General features: G+C 43.8%; 1 protein-coding gene across 2 annotated transcripts; it reads left to right on the top strand.

Moving 5' to 3' along the window:
• Window positions 1-3,806: 3,806 nt before the first annotated feature.
• On the top strand, window positions 3,807-17,763 carry LOC129854257 (SAFB-like transcription modulator). Of its 2 annotated transcripts, none has more exons than XM_055921080.1 (19): window positions 3,807-3,984; window positions 6,097-6,178; window positions 6,264-6,718; window positions 6,932-6,959; window positions 8,123-8,618; window positions 9,234-9,277; window positions 9,660-9,772; window positions 10,029-10,178; window positions 10,533-10,648; window positions 10,745-10,896; window positions 10,978-11,138; window positions 11,228-11,367; window positions 11,473-11,653; window positions 11,852-11,976; window positions 12,342-12,518; window positions 12,691-13,110; window positions 13,215-13,362; window positions 13,484-13,644; window positions 17,274-17,763. In XM_055921080.1, the coding sequence occupies exons 1-19, from the start codon at window positions 3,850-3,852 to the stop codon at window positions 17,374-17,376; spliced, it is 3,387 nt and encodes a 1,128-aa protein (XP_055777055.1). In that variant the 5' UTR covers window positions 3,807-3,849; the 3' UTR covers window positions 17,377-17,763. The 2 variants fall into 2 exon arrangements, with proteins under 2 accessions (XP_055777055.1, XP_055777056.1); XM_055921081.1 differs by lacking the exon at window positions 3,807-3,984 and adding an exon at window positions 5,326-5,401.
• Window positions 17,764-17,767: the final 4 nt, after the last annotated feature.

The following is a 17,767-nucleotide window of genomic DNA, read 5'->3' as shown; positions in this document are numbered from 1 at the left end:
CGGCCCACCTTTTCCTGTAGTCCACGATCAGCTCCTTTGTCTTGCTCACACTGTACATTGCAATATGCATGTCAATACGCACAATAAGCTGGTTACCTATTGATCTTGGGTCCATGAACTGGGGTATCAGCCTAGTCGTGACACCCACAGAACACAACTCTGAAGAGTTTACACAAATATTAGCGTTGTTGTTCTTCTTGTGGGACTTTAACTGTGGGATATCACCTCACTATCCAGCCTATTGTGCGTATTGACATGCATATTGCAATGTACAGTGGGGGGGGGGGGGGGGGATTTCCCACAGTCAAAGTCTTGCAATTAAAGCTACGACGCTAGTATTTGTGTGAACTCTTCACAGTTGTGTTCTGTGGGTGTCACTGAGTAGGCTGATACCCCATTGCATGGACCCAAGATGATGATCCATAGGTAAGGGAATACATAGCAATATGAATGTCAATACACAGTAGGTTGACTGGTGATCAAAATCCCGGTATGTATAGATATTGGTGATAGTGCACGATAGCTACGTCAATATTGCGAGCCGTGAGGAGTAATGGCGGCTGGTAGAGCTTTGAGTTGACTCGACAAATTCAAGATAGAAGAACCATTTAAACCGTTTGCTATTACAGCGGATGAAGGTGCGGGAAAAGCGTGGAGATGTGGGAATGAACAGCAAGGAAGAAAGAAAGCAGTTGAGTGTAGAGGGAAGCTGTGTGGTGAGGAAGACTGGCATCAAGTACAAAAAGAAAAAAACGCAACCGGTTGCAAAACATTTTTACTTGACGAGAGTGAGGATGAATTACCTGCGTTTCAATGATTGAGTCTCTGACGTGATCGTCCTGTCCGGGTTGACGCCCCCCTTGGGTTCGTGCCGTGGGGGAGATCTTCGTGGGCTATACTCAGCCTTGTCTCAGGGTACTAAGTTGGTGGTTGAAGATATCCCTCTAGTGGTGTGAGGGCTGTGCTTTGGCAAAGTGGGTGGGGTTATATCCTGCCTGGTTGGCCCTGTCCGGGGGTATAGTCGGACGGGGCCACAGTGTCTCCTGACCCATCCTGTCTAAGCCTCCAGTAATTATGCTGCAATAGTTTGTGTCGGGGGGCTAGGGTCAGTCTGTTATATCTGGAGTATTTCTCCTGTCTTATCCGATGTCCTGTGTGAATTTAAGTATGCTCCCTCTAATTCTCTTTCTCTCTTCTCTCGGAGGACCTGAGCCCTAGGACCAAGCCTCAGGACTAACTGGCCTGATGACTCCTTGCTGTCCCCAGTCCACCTGGTCATGCTGCTGCTCCAGTTTCAACTGTTCTGCCTGCGGCTATGGAACCCTGACCTGTTCGCCGGACGTGCTACCTTGCCCCGGACCTGCTGTTTTCAACTCTTTCTCTCTATCGCACCTGCTTTCTCTAACTCTGAATGATCGACTATGAAAAACCAACTGACATTTACTACTGAAGTGCTGACCTGTTGCACCCTCTACAACTACTGTGATTATTATTATTTGACCCTGCTGGTCATCTATGAACGTTTAAACATCTTGGCCATGTACTGTTATAATCTCCACCCGGCACAGCCAGAAGAGGACTGGCCACCCCTCAGAGCATGGTTCCTCTCTATGTTTCTTCCTAGGTTCCTGCCTTTCTAGGGAGTTTTTCCTAGCCACCGTGCTTCTACATCTGCATTGCTTGCAGACATTTAACATTTTAGATTTGGCTAGAAATTCTAAAGGAAATTATCTTAACAGAGTGAAATGTCCTCCTGTGTGCTACCTATATCCATGAAGACAGCTTCTCCATCCTAGAGGGAGAGGTCAATCATTTCCAGGCCCTGGACACATGCTAGTCTGTGGTAACCTAAATGCCTGAACTGGACAAGAACCTGACATTCTCAGCACACAGGGGGACGGACAGCTACCTGAAGGTGACAGTATTCCCTCCCAAATATGCACCCCTAGACACAACTACGACAAAACAACCAACAAAAATGGGTCACAAGTCTTGTAGCTCTGTTGCACGCTGGGTCTGTACATAGTCAATGGTAGGCTTCAAGGGGACTCCAACACTAGGTACACCTACAGCTCATCCCTTGGCTGTAGTACTTTAGATTACTTTATCACAAACCTCAACCTAGAGTCTCAGTCAGACCAATGAGCGTTCACAGTCATACCAATGACACCCCTATCAGATCAAATCAACATCACAGCCTACTTGAACAGAATAATACTCTATCATGAGGTATCAAAGCCAACCAAACTGCATACTGTTAAGAAGATGGAAGGAAAGAAGAAACCTACCACAAAACTATTGGGCAACAACAAATCCAATCCCATTAAGACATCTTCCTGGACAAAACATTTCACTGCAATAGTGAAGCTATAAACTTGACAGTAGAAAGCCTAAACGGTATATTTTACCTTTCATTTTCTCTATCAAGTCTAAAAGTGTCAAGCAGACAACCTAAGAAAATTAACAACAATGACAAATGGTTTGATGAAGAATGCAAAACCCTAAGAAACACATTGAGAAACATATCCAACCAAAAGCACAGAGATCCAGAAAACCACAGCAGAATTAGGACGTTACCCGCTAGTTGTCAAAATCGAGAAAAGAGCTGTTAAATTCTACAACCACCTAAAAGGAAGCAATGCCCACACATTCCACCACAAAGCCCTCACCTAATGAGAGATTAACCCAGAGAAGAGTCCCCTCAGCCAGCTGGTTCTGTTCACAAACACAAACAGACCCCACAGAGCCCCTGGACCACAACACAATTAGACCCAATCAAAAAAGATAACTATTTGACACACTGGAAAGAATCAACAAAAATCCGTACTATATTCTTACTATAACTATTTGCACATTGCTAAAACACTGTACATAGCTGATAATATATAGTAACACTTGAAATCACAGGAGGTTGGTGGCACCTTAATTAGGGAGGATGGGCTCGTGGTAATGACTGGAGCGGCATAGGTGGAACGCTATCAAATACATCAAACACACGGTTTGATGCCATTCCATTTGCTCTGTTCCAGCCATTATTATGAGCTGTCCTCCCCTCAACAGCCTCCACTGTGAAATGTCTTTATCTTTTTAAAACCTTTTTGAATGCAATATTTACTGTTAAATTGGAATATTTTTTTGTTGTTGTTTTGTGTCTTCTCACTTTTGTTTATTTTACTTGCTTTGGCAATGGAAATGCATGTTTCCCATGCCAATAAAGCCCATTTGAATTGAAATGATAGGAATAACATGGGTTTCAGTAAGGTTGGGTTCTTAGCATTCATATCCATGGTTATCAACTGTATCGCAGAAATGGAACGTGAATCACAGAAAATATATGTTGGGGTGGCAACTGCAGAGAAGTACTTGGGTGTACAATATTTTGTTGCAGAGGACAAGGTGTGTTGAAAGATAGGGTCCAGTCCTCCCAGGCTGTCAGTCTGGTGTAGGATCAGATAGGGCCAAGTAGTGGAATAGGGGTGAGGTTTTAATGGGTGTAGGGTTAGTTGGTACAGTGATTTTTCTTCCCCTTTGTGTCACAAAGTGTAATGAATTTGCACTCAAGAACAGTAGGTAGAAACAAAGGGCTATATAAGAGAAATAGATGAATACGGTGGCGGCATGCACTTTAAACGTTTGTTTGCGGACCGCCATGATATCATAGAAGAAGAAGATAGATTAATAATGAGGCCGTGACCAGCCTCCCACTCCAGTAGGTGGCAGTGTATGCATATTTCAGTTGGAAGCGATCCGCCAATACACATTTTGAGAATAACTTTGGGGTCATTGCGTGAGCATGCGTGCTTCCCTTCTGCACACACAAGTTTACAACAACACATCCAACAAGGTAAAATGGCGTCGGGTGCCATTTCAACGGAGTCAAAGAAAATAACAGATTTACGAGTTATAGATCTCAAATCTGAACTCAAGCGAAGGAATTTAGATGTCACAGGTGTGAAGAATGTTCTAATTGCCAGGCTGAAACAGGTAACGAACTCAATTTATTTGTACTTGGCGAACGCAAAGCTAGCGACCACTAGCCTAGCTAATGTTAGCTACCAAACAGTTGTACGAATTTGATTGATTGAGGCCGTCCTCAACTGCTGCCAGCTAGATAGCTTAGCTATCCAATTTGTTATGGGATGAATGTGTATCAATGTACAGCTTGCTATTTTCATAGTTGGTAACTAACGTTACTGTTGGATGGTGTCTCGTTTTCCAACTGCGATACTGCGTGCACGCGGCCTGTCTTTGCAGCGTCAGGTTGACAAGGTAGCCCATGGTCCTGCATCGATGCAGTCGATGTGGGGGCGTTGTTAACTAATGTTAGCTGGCCATGACATCTATGGCATATATGTCTCCTTCAGAAAATTAGGTTGCTTTAGGCCCACATCACATCCACACACACATTTCGCAAAATACCTTGATCAGAGTTAACGTTTATAATTCAAATGAAAAATCTAATTTTTGTTTTTAAGAACAATAAGAGTTTAGCTTATTTTGTAAATATTATCTTAAGTAATTTTTTTATACATATAATTAACTATAATCTGACTTGACAGGAGACGTTGATATGGTGAATCTCATTTAAACCCAGGAAGCAGCCATTCATCAGTTTCTCAAATTGAATCCTGTCAAAATACGTTAGTTACTCATTAAATAAGCCGGTATATAGGTTTCCACTAGATATCACAGCCATAAAGTCAAAATAGTCTATATCATAAATGATATGATCGTGCTGTTTGTATTGAATGTCACTGTCTGTCAACTTGATTACTCAATTTTCTCTGATCCTGTGCACCTATGTTGTAAACTTTCCTTCATAGGCTAGGTTGTAGCAACCTCATGATGGATATAGGGAATATTCAGGTATTATGTAGTAGCCTAAACATATCGATGTTACATTGAGCTGGGTGAATGGAATATGAATGACAGTCATAAAATATGCTGTAATAGAAATAAGTCCATGCTCATAATTTGTTGTTGTTGCCCTCCATCACCTTAAATGCACCGACCACCACTGATTTAAGTTTAGGCGTAAGGTTAGCAGTGTGGTTAGGGTTAGCTGCTAGGTTTAAAATCAGATTTTAAGACGTTATATTGTAGAAATAGGTGGGGTTTATGACTTTGAGCCTGGGGTAACTAGTGACAACCTGGTATGTAGGCCTAAACAATGCCTCTTAGGCAGCTCCAATATATTGAGCTGTTGTAGACTTCCGACCAGTTCATAGCAGTAAGGTTAGTGCTATCAGCGATCCTTCTGACGTGAGTGATATACATTGGAGGTGCAGAATAGGCATTTTTTTCAGTTGCTTGTACCTTTTTATTTAGACCTTTTTTGGACGTACATCCTGGCCATGCTGGCAGTAAATGAAGATAGTTGCTATTCAAAACTCCATATTTGGTGAGTAATGAACATATTTTAACTTGATGAGTCCCACCGTAACGCCGGTGTGCGTTTTGGACTTCGAACCCCTTTTAAACGTAGTGTGTTTGAACTACGTACTTCTGTGTGATTAAGGGGGGCTGGGCTAAAGCGGTGTTTGAGGCAAGGGCGGATCCCGAAGGGGCCCAGGACTGGGTCTTTTTACTAAAATGTCTGTGGAGTCCGAATGGTTTGAGCTACAAACTATAATCTTTAAAAAGGTGAGACTCCATGTTTTGCTCTATGACGCTCACAGGCTACATGAGAGTCGTTAGAAGGGTAAGGTTTACTTCTACCTAGAAGAGCGTAGTGACATGGTTTCTATAATACTGTAATAAGCTCACATAGTTGTTGTCACTGACTAGTCGGATATTCATATCACAGTGAGCAAACAATTTCTGTACTTACAGCATTCATATAAATTAATTTTCATCAGGTTTATGCTTTGGCGGGCCAATTATTTCTCTCGAGGTTTGTCAATGAAACTCATGAATGCAACTGTTTTATGTCAAATTGTTTTGTGTTCTTCTTGTTGTCCTGAAAAGAAAATGGTCAAACACTTCATTGTGAGGCTAAATATAAGGGCGGGACATGCAGCTAAATTAATGTCAGATAAATGACTAGTAATTACAATAGTGTTTTAATTTTTAAAAATCTTTATTATACTTTCTCAGGCCATTGAGGAGGAAGGTGGAGATCCAGAGACCATTGAAATTCCACTCCCAGTAGACACTCCTAATAGAAAAAAAGCTAAAGGTAATTTGACATTCCTAATATTTTTTAATTACTGTTGAATATTTCTGTTTCCAATTTGGATGATATGACTCCATTACTTCTTTAGGAAAGAAAGTGGACTCTGACACTGACAATCCAATGGAAGATGAATCCTTCTCCAAGGAAGATGAATCCTTCTCCAAGGAAGATGAATCCTTCTCCAAGGAAGATGAATCCTTCTCCAAGGAAGATGAATCCTTCTCCAAGGAAGATGAATCTCCTACCAAGGAAGATGAATCTCCTACCAAGGAAGATGAATCTCCTACCAAGGAAGAGGAACCTGCTACCAAGAAAGAGGAACCTGCTACCAAGAAAGAGGAACCTGCTACCAAGAAAGAGGAACCTGCTACCAAGAAAGAGGAACCTGCTACCAAGAAAGAGGAACCTGCTACCAAGAAAGAGGAACCTGCTACCAAGGAAGAGGAATCTGCTACCAAGGAAGAGGAATCTGCTACCAAGGAAGAGGAATCTGCTACCAAGGAAGAGGAATCTGCTACCAAGGAAAACAAATATTTTTCCAAGGTGAGTGTCACATGAATATGTTTACGTTTGTGGTATGTTTGTGTTTACCCCACTCTCACGGTAGACTAGAGATCATTAGGTTACCATACCCAGATCAGATATTGTTTTTAAAATTAAATGCTGCTATTCAGATCGGTTAACCCTGTTTAAGTAAGGCATTAGACTGACACTATCTTTATATGTGTATTTACCTTTCACGTTCGTCTCTTTCAGGAGGGAGACGAGGATGACGTTGAAGAAGGTATGTTTGTGCCCACACCCTATTGAATTGATTACTTTTTGTGGGGGGGGGGGATTTGCAGGTAGCCCCCTTTGCGTGAAGGTAAGAATCTGCTATGCCCCCTCCTTTATGCCTTCCATTTATTTTGTCTCCTGGCTGGATACCCAGCCAGCCATCTATCCAGGACTCATTGTTCATGAATACAACATAGAAGGGACATCCTGTTTGTGGAGGACTTGCTTCTTTTTGTCACAGTACTTTTTTTGAGGATGGGATGTTACCTACTCTTCCAGGCCTGAGATGCAAGAGGGCTCCATCAACCATACTGACTGCATAGTACATTCCCTCAAGATAAAAAGCTCAGGAATCAACAGGCTTCTTTAAGGTGAGGGAAAGGTTTGCACTGAAGAAGGCAAGCTGAGTTAGAGGGAGTTCCAGTGTGTGCTGATGATACCATGGGGGACTCCTGCCCATCGGGGCCCATCCTCCTGTAGCACCCCAACTGCAGTACAGATGTCTCAGGCGGAGAGAAGAAATCATCGCTGAGAATGCTCAAAGACCAACCAGGACATGATGTACAGACTAGAGGACACATTTGCTAAGGACTTGAGCCAGTTACTACAGTCACGAGGACGATTAAAGATGACATCAATTTTTTTGTCAACCGTCCCAAGTCACTTAAGACAGACTTTTATGCGGGAAAGAAGACATGGGAGATGACCATAAAGACTATGATGGGAGAGCCCTGGGCAGTAGAACGGCCATAATATGAGACTGAATTTGACCTCTATGGCTTTGGGCACAGATAATTGTTTTGGTTACGAAAGAAGTTGGACAGATGGCCTTTTCCTTTCATTTGAACAAATGCCCCCTCTTCAAACTGATGAACGGGACTGGAGCTCCTAATGACAGGAGCATTGAAGAGTAACTTCACTGTACAGTACACATAACTGTAAGGATCGCAAAAGAAGTATTGGTGGTGAAAATGACATGAAGATTATTGATCCGCACCATCATTTTTCAATGAGGAATGTATGTTTTGTGTGTTCCTGTGGTCTTCTACCCTTCGATGACCACTAATACTAAACTTGCTTTCTATTCTACTTCCTAGGTCAAGTAACAGACATGTCAATGTTAAACATTGTGTTTTTTTTGCCATGTTTTATCCTTATTAAATCCCTCAGATATAACTGATACAGATGATGGTACTCGCGAAAATTCTAAACCTCCACCCAGTGAGGACGGCCTCCCAGAAACCGAGGTTGAGGCAGAAGCTGAGGCGGAGGCCGAACAAGTGGAGGAGATCGAAACTGAAGTTGCCGTCTCCGCTAAAGAAGACGAGGACGATAACATATCCGTCACACTCCAGAATGAAGATGCCATCACGCTGGATGTTGATGGTGATGACCTCCTGGAAACAGGTAAACATGTGAAACTTCCAGATTCCGAGGCAGACAAGGGCTGTGACGAGCCAGAGGCCTCTGCTGAGACGAGCCCCAAGGATGCCATGAAGATGGAAGTGGAAGGCCATAAAGATGGTAAGAAGGATGACGGGACGAAGGTTGACTCCTCTAAGAAGGAAAGCAGAGAGGCCTCGAAGAAAACTGAAATGGGTGACAAAGACAAGGATTCTGGGAAGAAAGGCCCCTCGTCTACTGGGGCATCAGGTCAAGGAAAGAGGTTTGTCTTTCTAGCTATGTCAGTTCTTTAAGATACTACTACCAAGTTCCAGCTCACTGTGAACGCAGCATTGTGGGTAGCCTCAAGATTTTTTTGCTTTTTTTCCTAATGAGAAATGTTCGTTGATGTACCTAATGAGCCTCCCATTTGTTGCTTTCATTTGGTTGTTTTTCCTGAAGTTGGGTAATTTGTGTCATTAACCAGGAGCTGAAAACAGATGTTACTTTCACCTTTCCAGCACGTTTGCCTTTTCCAGTTCCCACGTAGGGCTTTTTAAAAGGGCAGTAGTCCCTGTGATGTCAGTTTGTCAGAAACATATGAAATGATTCGCTGTGAAGTCGAACGCAATACTGAAGATTTCATTGGTCCAGGGAGTAAATTGGTTGAGAACATGACCCATATCACCTGTGGAAAAGCAATGAAAAAGGCCATTATGGGAGTTTTGTCCAAATGCAAGCCTTGCCCGTGGGGATAAAAAAAAAATGCATCAAAACAAAGTGTTTCTTAAAAAATAAAAAAAGGTTTACCCTGGTGTACGTCATATTCCGCAGGGGCTTTCATATACTGGCACTCATCTCTTGTTTCTTTTTATTTGTTGTTAAATCTGCTTTGTAGTTCTTCAAAGGACAGAGATGGAAAGGCCACAAAAGATGACAAAGGTAAGCATTTTACAGATACATTTCTCAAGTCGTCACTACTAATGATCAGACGATGGGTAAGCATTGGCCTTTATGTAGTGTATGTAAGCAATGTGCAGTATTGACTGGACAGCCAAAATGGCATATTCTCAAGTGTCAGAACAAACAGAATTGATCAGTACCACTGGTGTAATCTGTGTATTACCCAGTTTTCTTCACATATCTAAAAAGTAAATTTCTTTGGCATTTTAAAGGTGTCTGAAATGATTTAATTTAGTCAAAAGCACCTGCATTTTAACATTTAATGTATGTAACATTAGGCTGTTGTAGATTAGTTTGTACAATGTGTAGACATGTAAAAGCCTCTACAGTGCATGTATGTTTTGAAACGACTCTATTTCAGGAAGTATCAGCAGTAGTAGTGCAAGCAGCTCCACTCGAAATATATGGGTGAGCGGCCTGTCCTCCAACACCAAAGCAGCTGATTTGAAAAACCTTTTTGGCAAATATGGGAAGGTAAGCCTAGAGCTTAAAACATCCATAAACTGTTTATTGTGGTGGGGTACTTGGGTTTGATGTTTCTTACTGTATGGTTGTCATGGTTTGGCTTTGACTTAATGGAAACAATTTACTGGTTTACTAGGGGAAAGGGGGATACCTAGTCAGTTGTACAACTGAATGCATTCAACTGAAATGTCTTCCGCGTTTAACCCAACCCCTCTACAAGCAACATGTAGTTGCTCCGCCCCTAAACAAATTCCTGTCGCCACAGGTTTTCAGTGCCAAAGTGGTTACTAATGCTCGCAGTCCTGGAGCCAAATGTTATGGCTTGGTGACAATGTCTTCCAGTGCAGAGGTGGGAAGGTGCATCTCCCACCTGGACCGCACAGAACTCCACGGCCAGCAGATATCTGTTGAAAGGGTAAGCTGACAAACAGTTGTTTTGCACATTGTTCAGCTAGAATGTTGAGAGCACGATTACAATTTTACAGTACAGAATCTTTTCTCTGACTTCTATCTTTTGTGATGTCATAAAACCTCCAGAACTCTTGACAATTCTAAGATTCCATTTTGAGAGTTTATTTGTTGTTGTTGCAAAACAACATTGGCTGACATTCTCTTCTGAGCCATTGAGCCAACATGCGCTCTGTAATTTTCATTGTAGGGAGAAACAAGGTTCAAGGTCCTTTTGTTCCTCAATTAATTTAAATTCCATTGCTTCAGAATTGTGACGGAGCCTTTAAATACTGTGACGGAGTATTTGTTGTCTTTTTAGGTTAAAAGTGATCCCTTCAAGAAAGAAACTTCAAAGAAGGAATCAGATGACAAAACCAGCTCCAGCAAATCGAGTGACAAACGTAGTGCGTTGACAAACAAGACTAGCACTAGCAAGTATGTGAGGAAGAAACACAAAATCTGTCTTTTTCAGAAGGGGGACATTTGAAAGAAATGTTCATTTCTGTTTCTGTTCTTTTTTCACCCCTGAAGAACCCAGCCATCCTCCAAAAAAGAAGAGAAGAAGTCCGACAAGCCATCAGACAAAGACGGCAAGGATTCATCCAAGAAGCAGGAGTCTAAAAGCACAACATCCAGCTCAGGCCCAGGTGCCTCCAAGAAAGATGATAAAAAGCATGGTGGAAGTATGTATGCTCCTTCTCAGGTTTTTGATGTATTGTGTTGTAGTGTAGTAAAAATTAAAACCTCTGTCCTGTTTTCTGTAGGGACCAAGAGCCCTGGCAAGATGGTGGTGATTGATCATGCCAAAGGAGACCTGAACAAAGTGAGACCACCATTCAGGAGGGGGAGATTTGACAAGCCGGGTTTCACCACCAACAACAACATGATGCAGCGGAGACCCAGATATTTCATGCCTCCCGAAGAGGTTTGTCGCAGTTTTTTTCCCTATCTGACAAAGTTTGATCATGGAACTTTCTTTTTCAATGTTCACCTCTACATGCTTGTCTTTCCTAGATGGAGATGAATAGAGTTAGAGTTTTCCCCAACAAGGGAGGCAGCAAAGACATCCTCCCCTTTGAGAAGATGAAAGAGCAGAGGTTGCGCGAGCGTATGGTCCGGCTGGAGCGCGTCCGCAGGGCTGTGGAGCTTCGCAGGTCAGCCTGAAACAAACTCCTACTCTAATTGTTGTACTAGGTAGTACTCTGTAGTACTGTGAGGATGCTGGGTACTAATGTTTCTGTGACTTACTGTCCCGTCAGGCGGCGTGAGATAGCGGAGCGGGAACGCCGGGAGCGTGAGCGTATCTGTCTGATTAGGGAGCGGGAGGAGAGGGAGAACCTGCTCCGGGAACGTCAGAGGCTTGAGGTGGAGAGGCAGAAACTGGAGAGGGAGCGCATGGAGAGGGAAAGGCTGGAGAGGGAAAGGATCCGCATAGAGCAGGTGCTTGGACTCAAATCATTAAGGATGTTTAGTCAACTAGGCTGTACCTTAGTTGATTGTTGTAAAAACGACAGGAGTAAGGTGAGTTGTTTACTCATTGTTCATCCTGGTGATCTGTCAACAGCTCCCAGGAGCATTTTGAGCAAACCATTTAGTGGATTGATAATGTAATGCTGACGTTATCTCGCTGTGATGCAGGAGCGGCGTAAAGAGGCGGAGCGTATGGCTCGTGAGCGGGAGGAGCTGAGGAGGCAGCAGGAGCAGCTCCGCTACGAGCAGGAGAAGAGAAACAACCTAAAGAGAGGCCGCGATGTGGACCACAGGTACACAAGGCCACACCGTAGTTGGGGATGGGATGTTTGTCTGGGTTTTGTTCTGTGTAGTTGAGGCTCTGATCGTGGACAACCAGCTTCCACCATTATGTCCATGACATTGCAGGATAGGTTACAGTACTGCTTTGTCGTTGTCCCTGCACACAGACTTGTCTCCCATACTATCCTGGTATGTCTGCATGCTACGGCAGACAGGGATGCTTGGTCTCAGACATGACCAGCAGATGTCAATTTGACCATCAACTGAAAAGTGAAAGATACAATTTGGTATCATATCTGACCAAGCTCAAAAAGTGGTATTCCACACCAGTTTACTTGTCGCGCAGTTAAAGCATATTCTCCATTGAATGTTTCAGCCGGAGGGATGATCCCTACTGGAATGGAAACAAGAAGATCCAGCCAGAGTCTGAGGGCCGTGTCAACCAGGGCTCGGACTACAACCGCCAGCAGAACCGCTTTACTGAGTTCAGCCCCCGGGAGAGAGGCAGAGGCTTCCCCGAGGCTGCAGCCGTTGAGCCCAACACCATTGAGAGGTAGGCCCTGTTATTTATAAGTGCTTTTTGTAAATAAAGCAACCTGGACCTAAAACGGCAAAGAGCAAGCTACACACAGCCCACATAGCAGTTTAGCATGTCTATCCCCCTCCAGTAACATTCAGCTCTTGACAGAATCTGACAATTCATTTTGGGTGTGGGGGGTTTTCAGACGTAACCGCTTCAACAGTGAGCCTGAGGCCAAGAAGTCCCGCCCCGCTGCTCGCAGCTCTGGGTTTGAGCGCTACACCAAGAACTTTGAGACTGTCCGCAGGGCCGAGCCTCCTCCAACTCCACGCGCAGACATCCGTGACACAGACCGCAGAGAGATCCGGGACAGGGATGAGCGCCGGGCCGCGCCCATGCCTGAGCGCCGTGCCGCGCCCATGCCTGAGCGCCGGGCCGCGCCCATGCCTGAGCGCCGGGCCGCGCCCATGCCTGAGCGCCCAGCAGGGGGCAGAGCACCCATGCCTGGCATGTCTCATACCGGCCGCTCCCCCAGAGGCACCGGGCACGCTGGTCATGCTACTCATACTGGGCATGCCGGATGGAAGAATGACGGCGGCATGAGTGCACCTAAGGGGGACATACGGTGAGAATGGATGGATGCCTAGTGTGCTTGTTTGATTAAAGTTGTAGACAATGGCCTTTTGTTGTTATCCGTGTGGTAATAATCATGTCTCTGTGGTTATGTAGTGGAGCTGTGCGTACCGGAGGTATGCGGCCAGAGCGTTCGGGCAGAGATGGCCAGGGGCCTGCTCTCAGAGGAAGCTCCTCAGCCAGCCGAGGAAGATCCAACTTCAGTGGCCGGGATGGAGGAAGACCCATGGTCATGGCAGACCAGGTCAGCACCTCACAAATCCCCCGTAGCTAAATCTACACATTCAATACCCTCCATTTCCTCTATTTTGGTTACATTTCAGATGGGGAATTCATAACTACAATCTCCCCTGTTCTCTACCCAGCATTTCAGCTCTGGCCGCCAGGTGGTGGTGGAGCGGCATGGCCGGGACCAGCCGGCCCCCAGGAAGGAGTGGCATGGTGGGGCTGGATCCCAGGGAGGGGGCTTCCCAGACAGCCGCAGGATGGGAGACAGCCGTGGCAGCATGATGGCCCCACACTCAAGGTATTCACTGCCGTTGCATTAAGACTGTACTTCTCCCTGTTATGGTTAAACTCAAATATACTAATTGATCAAAATGTAAATAAAATATTATTTATGGGGGAAAATATATTTGTTAATGATATTATGAATATGAGAGGTGGAGTTATGTCACGTGCAGTTGACACAAATATGTGGAATTGTTAGCTCTATATAGAATTACAACCAACTGATTGGTGCATTACTGCAAAAATGGAGGAGGCAAGTGGAAGGGGGAGAAGGGGAGCTTGTTTGTCTGGCCTTTTATTAAAGAGCAAAATTGGAGAAAGAGAATTGTCATGAATAGAAAAATATACCAGTTTTATTTGAGGACCAAAATGTTGACCATGGCACCATACAGGTTGCAAAATACTTGAAGAGATTTCCAGTGTGCTAATTCCATAGCATATGGTTTTTAAACTGATACACAAAACAACGCTTGCCTCAAAATGTAGTTTTTCTATTTAAATTATTATACAAAATTCTTGCCAACAAAAGAAGAATGTTATGTATATGGGGCATACAACCATGTCAGCTATGCAGATTTTGCTGCAAAAAGGCAATTTGACCACTTATTCTGGTATTGCTCTTGTGTAGCCTGTTTCTGGTCACAGGTTCAGGAGTGGTTAAACAGTCATAACATTGTTCCAAAATGAGCCCTACAAATAGCACTGTTGGGTGATCAGGAAAGCTGTAATCAATCAACAAAATATTTTTTATTCACATCTGTTGATAATATCCCATTTAGAAAGGTTTGAGAATTTGTGTAAAACATCACAGAACAGTTGAAAAGGAATTGGCACAAGGAAATCAAGAGCAGGTGGTCTATGGAGATAGGTGGGATGGGCTGAGAGAAGCCGAGGGGTGGATTTAATTTGTAATAGTTGTGACTGAAATGAATATACACTGCTCAAAAAAATAAAGGGAACACTTAAACAACACAATGTAACTCCAAGTCAATCACACTTCTGTGAAATCAAACTGTCCACTTAGGAAGCAACACTGATTGACAATAAATTTCACATGCTGTTGTGCAAATGGAATAGACAAAAGGGGGAAATTATAGGCAATTAGCAAGACACCCCCAAAAACGGAATTGTTTCTGCAGGTGGTGACCACAGACCACTTCTCAGTTCCTATGCTTCCTGGCTGATGTTTTGGTCACTTTTGAATGCTGGCGGTGCTCTCACTCTAGTGGTAGCATGAGACAGAGTCTACAACCCACACAAGTGGCTCAGGTAGTGCAGTTCATCCAGGATGGCACATCAATGCGAGCTGTGGCAAAAAGGTTTGTTGTGTCTGTCAGCGTAGTGTCCAGAGCATGGAGGCGCTACCAGGAGACAGGCCAGTACATCAGGAGACGTGGAGGAGGCCATAGGGGGGCAACAACCCAGCAGCAGGACCGCTACCTCCGCCTTTGTGCAAGGAGGTGCACTGCCAGAGCCCTGCAAAATGACCTCCAGCAGGCCACAAATGTGCATGTGTCAGCAAATGGTCTCACAAGGGGTCTGAGGATCTCATCTCGGTACCTAATGGCAGTCAGGCTACCTCTGGCGAGCACATGGAAGGCTGTGCGGCCCCACAAAGAAATGCCACCCCACACCATGACTGACCCACCGCCAAACCGGTCATGCTGGAGGATGTTGCAGGCAGCAGAACGTTCTCCAGGGCGTCTCCAGACTCTGTCACGTCTGTCACATGTGCTCATGTGCTCAGTGTGAACCTGCTTTCATCTGTGAAGAGCACAGGGCGCCAGTGGCGAATTTGCCAATCTTGGTGTTCTCTGGCAAATGCCAAACGTCCTGCACGGTGTTGGGCTGTAAGCACAACCCCCACCTGTGGACGTCAGGCCCTCATACCACCCTTATGGAGTCTGTTTCTGACAGTTTGAGCAGACACATGCACATTTGTGGCCTGCTGGAGGTCATTTTGCAGGGCTCTGGCAGTGTACCTCCTTGCACAAAGGCGGAGGTAGCGGTCCTGCTGCTGGGTTGTTGCCCTCCTACGGCCTCCTCCACGTCTCCTGATGTACTGGCCTGTCTCCTGGTAGCGCCTCCATGCTCTGGACACTACGCTGACAGACACAGCAAACCTTTTTGCCACAGCTCGCATTGATGTGCCATCCTGGATGAACTGCACTACCTGAGCCACTTGTGTGGGTTGTAGACTCCGTCTCATGCTACCACTAGAGTGAGAGCACCGCCAGCATTCAAAAGTGACCAAAACATCAGCAAGGAAGCATAGGAACTGAGAAGTGGTGTGTGGTCACCACCTGCAGATCCACTCCTTTATTGGGGGTGTCTTGCTAATTGCCTATAATTTCCACCTTTTGTCTATTCCATTTGCACAACAGCATGTGACATTTATTGTCAATCATTGTTGCTTCCTAAGTGGACAGTTTGATTTCACAGAAGTGTGATTGACTTGGAGTTACATTGTGTTGTTTAAGTGTTCCCTTTATTTTTTTGAGCAGTGTATATCATGTGTACTGGACTTGTCTGAGCACTATGAATTAGGCTTGGGTGGTATCCATATTTCCATACCGTCATTGTGCCATGCCGGGATATACCGTAATACACCGTAATACCTACACTGAACAAAAGGAGCACTATTTTCAAACCCCACTGGATCTTCTGTAATTTGAAGGTTAGCAATGCTAACAAGTAGATGTAAAATCCCATTGATAATGCTAACTAAATACTAAAGAGGACATTGTGTACAGTCTCTGACCTAAAGTATTTGCAGGACAGATAAACCAGCTCAAAGTTATACAAGTAACTAAAAAATGCTCCACAGTTTGCTGCATCCACAAAGCAAATATTAGCAAGGCTCTTGATCCAGGAGAGGATTCTCTGCTGTTACCAAGCAAAGCTTGATTTTGAAAGAAGCTAACCACTCAGCTAGATGGCTAAATAGCTTCTAAATTAGCAAACCAAATCACAACTGAGACAGTTAATAGGTATAAGATAACTAACTCGATCACCTGGCGTATGCTACACAAGTGAGTGACTTACAGGTAGCCTAGTGGTTAGTGTTGGACTAGTAACCGAAAGGTTGCAAGATCAAATTCCTCAGCTGACAAGGTAAAAATCTGTCTTTCTGCCCCTGAACAAGGCAGTTAACCCACTGTTCCTACGCCGCCATTGAAAATAAGAATTTGTTCTTAACTGACTTGTCTAGTTAAATAAAGGTTAAACAAATGAAAAAAATCAAGGCTCTGGTCTCTTGTTGTTGTGCTTATAAACAAACACCATGTGACTGAGGACTACCAGTAAACTTCATAATAACAAATTGTGACAATCCTTACTGATTGCACAAGTTGACTGCAGGTATTTATTTAAAGTAGCTACAAATATTCAAATTCAACAGTATTGGCGGTATATTTGGCTATTTCCAAATATTCCAGTATACGGTATACCGCCCAATCAAACTATCAATCCAAGTGTAAAAAAACTCCAATGAATCCAAATGTGTGATATTATGTATAAAAAAAAATATATATACACATGGTACTTTTTTTATAAGTAAAAATCTATTCTGGTAGAAGCCATATTTGAGCTTCTATGTCTTTACTGTATGCTCCTTTAGGCAGAAATGTATTTTTGTTTCTCCAGCCACTCTTCGTCTGCAATGAACAGAATCGTGCAGATCACCAACAGTTCCATGTCCAGTGTTGGCGGATTCAAGCCCTTCAAAGGAGCACCCCGACGGTTCTAACTCTCCCCAGATCAGCTTCAGCTTATTTTTCAAAAATATTTTTTTTAAAGTATTAAGTATATCTTTTGAGTATTGTGTTTTAAGAGGCTGGTTTCTAGCCATAAGGTTGATATAGAAATGTTTTGTTCTGTATAGGTTACCTCAATGTATGGTTTCCTAACAGTTGTGCTGTGACTTAAACCCTGTGCACATAATGTTCAACTTACCTTCAGAATAGAATTGTACAGCTTTAGTTATTTGTAACAAGTTTGATGTTAACTGTTCTTCCCCTAACTGAAACTCCATGTACCGTATGTAAAATGTAAGCAGATCAATGTATTCTTTAACCATCATTTTTAGTTATGCCCCTGGTGCTTCTGAAGGTTATTAAATGATACATCTTGCTCATTTT

This window comes from Salvelinus fontinalis, chromosome 4, assembly GCF_029448725.1.
Source record: "Salvelinus fontinalis isolate EN_2023a chromosome 4, ASM2944872v1, whole genome shotgun sequence".
NCBI classification, from domain to species: Eukaryota; Metazoa; Chordata; class Actinopteri; order Salmoniformes; family Salmonidae; genus Salvelinus; species Salvelinus fontinalis.
This window is presented reverse-complemented; position numbering and strand designations above follow the sequence as displayed.